Source organism: Protomyctophum parallelum, assembly GCF_964188405.1.
Source record: "Protomyctophum parallelum genome assembly, chromosome: 16".
In the NCBI taxonomy this organism is placed as follows: domain Eukaryota; kingdom Metazoa; phylum Chordata; class Actinopteri; order Myctophiformes; family Myctophidae; genus Protomyctophum; species Protomyctophum parallelum.
The window spans coordinates 36,790,133-36,798,683 of record NC_139711.1 but is presented as its reverse complement, the minus strand read 5'-3'; the positions used below and the strand labels follow the sequence as shown (position 1 = coordinate 36,798,683).

Here is an 8,551-nt window from a genome sequence, read left to right as displayed (position 1 = left end):
ACATGTTTTCCCCTTCAGAAAATTAATAACTGCACATGTATTAGATGGCTTTCTAAATTTCAACTGTATAAATAAGAATGTTCATTTGCAAAATGGCTGCTGGACAACATTTGCATCTGCAGCCTCAGGGTAATAACACACAGTAATATGCTGTATCAAAACCTTATAATCGAAAAACAAGAATGATTTGGGGAGCAAAATGGGAAAAGGGAGGGAGTGAAGTACAATAGCTTAATGTTACACCAGGCACGGTGCCTGCAGGGATATTTTAATACATCTATAAGCCGTACCTCTCCGCCCTGCAAAAGATAATCAACAGTGCTCTTTTATTCAACAGAAGTATTTGAAGCATGAAGTCACCATTAAGTTATTTGTTATTCCTCAAGCATGGACTCATGGCTTCTGCATAGTAATTTGTTACAGTATACTGTACAGCAATGAGCTGATAATATATGAATATACCATTCTGCACTAATTGACTTTGCTGAAGCGTATACAAAGATCATTATTTATCTTCACAGCTTCACAGCCTTTGTACTAGTATTTAAGCATCATTTACCAGAAACAGTTTTATTGAGTATCTATTGTGAAATATTTGACAATAGAGACCCAGACAAGTGTATTTAATTCCAAGTCACCTACATACACAGAATGTGTCATCTGCATTATGCACTATAGTATATACTGTGTTGTATGACACATTGTGAGCTTGTAGATCTGCTATTTTTGATTTTTCTTTTTAAGGACAATTCAGCATTTTTGTTGTTGTTGTTGTTGTTTGTTGTTTGGAATTTCTTTAGAGATTTCTCTGGAACATGTTAGTTATTTCTTTCTTTCCTATGATGACATGGTAACCCATGCAACCAGATGAGCAATAGGGGTGGGATAGGAACTCTTAAGGGGATGGTGGTAATGAATAGGGAGCCAGGTTTGTGTAGGAAATCGAACTGGAAAAACATGAGTGATATAAAGACATTTCACCTGAGTGTGTTCTCCCTTCAGGAATATAAAACTGAGGCCTGACATTTTTTCAAATTGACTCGTGTAAGTCTCAATGTCGCCGTCTTATCCCTCCAATATATACACCTGCCATCAAAAACTAGCAGAATAAGGAGAGAAATGTTCATAAGAGTCTTTGACATCAAGTCAAAACACAACAGTAGTGGAACAAATAAATGTGTTATGTGCGTGAGGAGTAAGGGTGCATACTTTTTGAGAGTCTATTCCTCACTATTTAGGCTTGTGGGTCATAGTCAGTGAATTTCACTGGTTCAAAGAGTTTAACGCCATTGGGATGGCGTTAAAGGGCATATTTATGGCCCATGAATGTGTGCCATTGTAATGATAATATGGACGACTGAGTGATTTTGATTATCGCTAAAGTAGGATTATATGGTCCTATTTGGCTCCATAACTTTGCTGAATCTACACTATTAGGAAGGTGAGGGGGGTGGAGGGATGTAAGGATTATAATACTGACCTGCACATAAAAAATCAATGCAGGAAAAACTGCCGGCCATATCAGCACTTAAAATGGGTAAACTCACAGGCGTCTGCATTCTGCACAGGAAACGAATACCTTAAAGGGGACTTGATCAGTTCTTCAGACATGACCTTGTGCATGAAGTACCTAGCCTGTAGGCTTATAGTAATGTTGAGTTCTGTTTATGTGTAGCCTATTAGTGCTCAATATTTTAGAAATCAAGAAACTAGACATTCCAGCAAGATATACTGTAGGTAAAATTATATACCGTTTATATGGTAGTCTCACAAATTTTCCTCATGAGAATCAGCTTTATAGCCATATATGGTTTACAGAATTAAGTAAAGAAGTGGGTGAAATTCGTTTTTTGTGCATCGTTCACTTTACCGCAAAATCACAATTAAACTGTAGACAATGTGTTCAGCGATATACAGTCCAATACCACATTCAACTTGCTAGCTTCTAATATATGTTTTGGGTAGGGCAAATTAATGGCAACATTTGCTTAGGCAGTTACTCATGCTCACACTTCCCCCCACTACAGTGACACTGACAAAGTGACACAGACAATAAACCAAATGATTCAGAGATGAGAGATTTGAGGTTTCATGACGGAAGGGTTTATCAATAAATCTCTGCTTTTGGATGGGGTGTTTTATAGTTCTAATACAAGCCCTCTAGTTTTATCACTGCTGATAGATTAATCTAAATGGGCAAACTAAATTACACTGCTTTCCATTCCATGTGACCGTGTTATTTCTAAAAGAACACTGTGTTATTGGTAACCATCTGTCCATTGTACCAAGACATCAGAGACACATACTTCCCACAGATTACAACCACACACGGAGATTTTGAAAACATGACCAACTAGAAAAAGTGCCCTTCCGGGCACAGGTCTCCACCAGGTTATCCACAGATCCGTGCAGTTAGAGGTAAAAACACTTTTTGGCCAGTTATAGCGCCACCTTGAGGCTGAGTTGAAATTGTTCATGTGGCATTTTGTCCATTTCGTCCTCGGCCTAGTGGGAATGTGGGTGCACAATTTCACGGAAATCACGCGATGTGTTCATGATTTGCAGCATTTTGTTTGAAACTGAGCACTCCTGTGAACTTTGGAAGCCAATCTTAACCAATCAGGATGGAGTCTGATAAATCTGAAAGACCCGTTTCGTTGAATGGCTCTAGAGAGACTGTGTAGCAATTTGCGTGATGTTTGGAGAAAATCTGTAGGTGTACTGTGCAAAAACGTGTTTTGCACAAAGCGGCCTCCTGGTGGCGCTATAACAGGCCGTTCTGGAAAGTTTGGGGCAGAGGTTCATGGTTGGCATCCAGGGAGTGTGTGTGCAAAATATGGCATTGAAAAACTTGTTTGGCACAAAGCGGCCTCCTGGTGGCGCTATAACAGGCCGTTCTGGAAAGTTTGGGGCAGAGGTTCATGGTTGGCATCCAGGGAGTGTGTGTGCAAAATATGGCATCGACCGGGTTAACGGTGGCCGAGATTAGCTGTTCACGGACACACACACACACGGACACACACACACACGGACGGACGGACGGAGTGCAAAACATACTCTCTCCCCATGCCTTCGGCCTGGTGGAGACAATGACAAAAAACTCCCATATCTGCTGGGCGAAGTACAACAATGTACAAACACAGCAGCAAGATTTGTGAGTTGCTGTGATAGGAGAACTAGGATATCAAATGGAACACAACCACCCTAAAGACTAATCATTGTGTATATTCCTGCACTATACCTGCATCGAGTGATCTTGGTACATAGAAGTTGATCTATTGAAGATTCTGACCTTCAAAGTACATACTTTTTGTTTTGATTGTATTGCTGTATTGTTGTATTGTTCTTTCTGCTTTGGCAATGTAAACGTATGTTTTCTCATGCCAATAAAGCCCTTTGAATTGTGAATTGTGGTATAACATAACAGTGATTTGTAAGATTCCTAAAGTTAGCTTACTAAACCTAGACTACCCAACCCAACAGGTGGTGGTGAGATTGTGCAACTCGGACAAGTTACCCACACATGCACGGTGCACGTGCACCCGCACTGTTGAGAAAAGAATGAGCATGCATTGCAACAGTAAACGATGGAAGTGAGCTGACTCTGAAGTCTGAACGCAGCCACACGGGAGACTTGTCACTGTTGAATGTCCTGATTGATTGATTGATTGATTGATTGATTGATTGATTGATTGATTGATTGATTCAATATTTTATTAGCCGTTTGCACCCAAAAAAGCACAGGAAAGTAAAGTTCAATACAAGTCTGCTAGAGTAGAGGATTTTAAACCCAAGAAGACCTATGGCTTAATGTTTCCATTAGAGTCCTTTCAATCCAAATCCTAAATAATAGTAGTAGCCTTGTAACTCAAAGTATGATAGTTCTTATTTGTTTTGATTTTAAAATATATTTTAGGTTTTATTTATTTTTAATTTTCCCCCTTTTTTATCACGACCAATTTCAGGAATATATGGAAATAGGGAACAATAAAATAAAAAAAAGAAATAGCTACGTGTTCTTGACATTTGTGGTTTATAGACAATTCTTTCAATGTTTAATCTGTCACTTAATAATGGCAACGTTTGAGTCGCATTGTCAATCCCACTTAACGAGCATCCCGTTAGTCACTATTAATCACCCCAGCCGTGGACGTTATCTATTCTCTGCCGAATGCAATGTGAGTCGGTTAGGGTGGGAGTGGGAGTGTCCTCACTGTCCTGTAGGAAGGCGTACGTATACCACACGACACTCCACAGTGTGGCGGTGAAGCCAAGTGCACCGGCTGCCTCCAACACAACACAACACAGCGGACTGGCTCTGGACAAGTTGTCCGGCGATTCACTGGAGGCGACTTTGTTTTGCGCGTCTGTGAACAGCTGGCTGGCAGCTAACGGCGGTGGATCATAATAATTTTACATTTTGGAAGTATAGAGGGACTTTCTATCCAGACGGGAGCGTTTCTTTCCACCAGGAAATGAAATCTTCTGTTACAAGGTTATAATTCCAGGTAAGTGGCGTGCATACTTTCTGGATTTGTTGGTGAAACATAGTCTGCTGAAACACGAGACGATCGAGAGGCATTTGACAGGCATGTGAAAAATGCAGAAAGACGTGCACATTCTCTGCACGCATTCTCTACTGTACAGTATCATCCTCCAATATGCTATAGGCTACTATCTATCACTACTATTTAGTTTGTATGCGATTTTGCAATGCTACTTAGGCTAGACAGACGTGTTTTTTTTATTTTTTTTATTAATAAAAATGAAAGGAGAATAAGAATAATTAAGTTTATCCTCCGTTTTTTGTATTCTGTGGACTACATTGCCTTTTAAGTTGGTTTAGATTTTTAGTACTATTAAATAATTAATAGTTAAATTAAAATATTTTAAAGAAAATAACATTCTTATTGTAACTGTTATTGTTACTGTTAACTGTTGCCCATATGCCTTATTGAGATTACTGAAATGATGTTAGACTCATGTCAGATGTACAGTGGTAACCACAGTTGCTTTATCATACAAATATTGTTTCCACTAAGTTAAAAACCTTTCAATGAGTGCCTCTGCGCCTGACTGTACTTTAATTAAATAATAATATACACAACAACAATAAGCCTAATTAATGTCTGTAGGCTAATCACATTGAGTTTTTTGTAATTTTACACCAGTTTTAACTCTTTGCCTGTAGCCTACTGTATATCTTACAATAAATGCTATGTTTCTTTGCAGGTACCATATACCGCTGGCAGCAAAGAGGCAGTTTATTGTCTTCCACTGGATCCTTGTCTTCAGGCAGCTGTTCTTTCAATGTGGGATAAAGTATTGCTGTTCTCGCCAGGCTGAAATCCTCCCCGCTCAGGACCTCTGTCATGGCGGCCTTGCTCTTTGGGCTGCTGCTGTTTGCTATCCAGTCTCCCCCTGTCCCTTCCAGACCCACAGCTGAAAGCAGGGTCCCTCTCCAACCCACTGTGGCATCCGGCGACGCCCAGCCCACAGGCCATCCAAACGGAACCCTTCAGCACCTCCCCCAGATCATCATCATCGGGGTGAGGAAGGGGGGCACGCGGGCACTCATTGAGATGCTGAGCTTGCACAGCTCTGTCGCGGCCGCAGAGAACGAAGTTCACTTCTTTGACTGGGAGAGCCACTTCCAGAAGGGCCTGCCCTGGTACCTCACCCAGATGCCCTATGCCTCGCCCGACCAGCTGACCGTAGAGAAAACCCCGGCCTACTTCACCTCCGCCAAGGTCCCCAAACGCATCCACCAGATGAACCCCAACATGAAGCTCCTGCTCATTCTCAGAGACCCCACAGACCGCGTGCTCTCGGACTACACCCAGGTGTTCTACAATCGCCTCCAGAAACACAAGCGCTACCAGCCCATAGAATCGGTTCTGGTGAAGGACGGCGAGATCAACCTGGGATACAAGGCGCTCAATCGCAGCCTCTACTTTATGCACATGCAGAACTGGCTGCACTACTTCCCGCTGGAGAGCATCCATGTTGTGGACGGGGACGCACTGATCAGGAACCCCTTTCCTGAGATGAAGCGTGTGGAGAGGTTCCTGAAGCTGGAGCCCCAGATAAACGCCTCAAACTTCTACTTTAACAAGACGAAAGGATTCTACTGCTTGCGGGACCACGGGCGAGAGCGGTGTTTACATGACTCAAAAGGCAGGGCCCACCCACACGTCGCCCCAGCCATCCTCCACAAACTCTACCAATTCTTTCACGAACCCAACAAGAAATTCTTTGAGCTGGTGGGCAGGACTTTCAACTGGAACTAAACTGTCATTCCGTTCCGTATTTGCTTAAATTCAAAGGCAGGAGTCAGAACTAGTGTCAAATACTGGCCTGTTTTCATTCTAACAAACTGGAAGAAGAAGTGTAACGTAAAAAAGAATTTCAAGCTAAATCTATTTTTGTATCGGTAAGAGTATTGTAGCATTATGATCAAAACATTGCGGCAGACTTGGATATCTGGCTTGATGAAATGAGGCATTGCATGGCTTAAACTCCTCCTATCTATTCAGTTAGGGCTTTACCAACCACATACTGGTACTTATTTTATTACCTTTCTATGGATTGAAAGAGCTGTATCGCTGGTAGTTCGCCCAGAGCAGGTGACTTATCAGTTAGAATAACATTCAAAGGTTATTCCATGTTAATGTATCACATGGGGGTAAGTAGTGAATCACCTTAATATTCCTGCCCTATCCTTTACATTTGTTTTGCCATACATAATGATCCATCATCATCTAACTGCATTTAATGCTCTTGAAGGACCTGTACCTGCTGCTATGTTTTTCTCAGTCACTTTCACTGTTCTTTTTGTTATGATAAGGAATAACAAAGAGTTATGTAAGAGTCAAATATTATAAGCTATTTATCCATCATGTATTACTGTAAATATAATAGATTTTGTTTTTTAAGTGAAGGATTAACACCATAATAAAGATGTATTTTTTATTTTTAGTTGCCTTATGTTTCACTTGATTTATGCCTTTTTTAATCCCTAATAGCAATACAATTAAGTATCGGTGCTGCACATATTCTGATTATTTTTTACAATTTTCTATATGCCGTTAGCCCATACAGATAAGAAAACAGTACGTCTTGCCCATGAACTTAACTGACCTGGAAATCCGGTTCAGTGCCGGTGTAGACACCAACAGCTGTTAGTGTAAAATATGTTTGCTCTGTTGCTATTGGACATACTAGCCAGCATGCTAGCCTGTTGCTTATTGTTCCCCCTCCCATTTATAGCAATAGTCATTGTGAATTTATACTCATATGCCTTTTAATGATTAAAGAGAAAATGTTAGTATTGCAATTTACAGATGAGGATTTACATGAGTGATCTAAACGTGAAGGAATATCATGCACAATTCAAACCACAAAAATCTAACTTTTATGCCCAAGGACTATTATTTATACAAATCTTATTTGGCACTTGAAAAAACGTATTTGAAAACATCAGCATAGCAGCTCTGTTTCAAAGACATTAAGCTCCAAGACGTTGAAGTGTGGCCTAGATTTACTCTATGAGGCTCCTGGGGACTCACAGACACAATGTTAACCTCAATGCCCCTTAGATGCCTTTTTCTTCTCCTCCCCCACAGACAGGAGCAATCCCATCCTCTCTCTCTCTCTCTCCCCTGTTCTGTTCTTAGAAGCCTGGCAAAACATAATTGACAATTCAATGAGGAAATTGTGTGCACGTGGAATACCTGTTTTAGGCCAGGTGCTGGATAATAAGGCAAAGAACATAGAAAAGTTCAAATATCCATGTATGCAATGGATTGTAGCACCCAAACAAATGTATTCACAAGGCAACATTTCAACCGTTTAGAACTTCCTCAGGCAAATCTTTTGTGACAGACAGACAGTATTTATATCGGAGTCACTAACGACTAGCGATGTCCCGATCACGTTTTTTCAAACAATATCCAGTCTAATATTATGATATGGATATAATATTGATACTAGGGATGTCCCCTAGAATAGATCATGTCATTTTAAAATGACATGATCGGCCCCGATTTCCGATCACGTGATTGGATCGGGTCAACCCTACTAATGACAATCCTGCATAACACCTGGGAGAGCCAAATGGAATAGGAAAACCCATAAAACAATCACAGGGACAACTCAAAGCTTGTGTCTCTTCACCCCTCAGAAGAATACTCTATTATACGCCTATTATAGATTATCAATAACTGGCAAACGATAGAAAATAAAGAACAAGTATGTTATTTGTATTCTCCAGTGTGAGGCTGTCATTTATTTATTATTATTATTATAAAAAAAATGATTTGATATAATACCTTGGCTTTCCTCTAGGTTATATTGTTTATTGTTACTCCCTCTGGGACCCAGTAGTCCACTGTACAGAAGTTTGCCGGTTCAAATCCCACAAGAGACACTAACTGACTTGATGATGTAGTAATATTTTGTCAAACCCTATCACTTTATGGATAGGCCTATACACTTTCTTAACTAATGTAAATGTTTTTCCATAACTGTAAATTAAGTAATGCAGATGTTT

General features: G+C 40.4%; 1 protein-coding gene across 1 annotated transcript; it reads left to right on the top strand.

The window, feature by feature from the left end:
- Positions 1 to 4,270: 4,270 nt before the first annotated feature.
- Positions 4,271 to 7,173, top strand: hs3st1 (heparan sulfate (glucosamine) 3-O-sulfotransferase 1). The gene is made up of 2 exons (XM_083785790.1): positions 4,271 to 4,508; positions 5,233 to 7,173. The coding sequence occupies exon 2, from the start codon at positions 5,373 to 5,375 to the stop codon at positions 6,288 to 6,290; it is 918 nt and encodes a 305-aa protein (XP_083641916.1). The 5' UTR covers positions 4,271 to 4,508; positions 5,233 to 5,372; the 3' UTR covers positions 6,291 to 7,173.
- Positions 7,174 to 8,551: the final 1,378 nt, after the last annotated feature.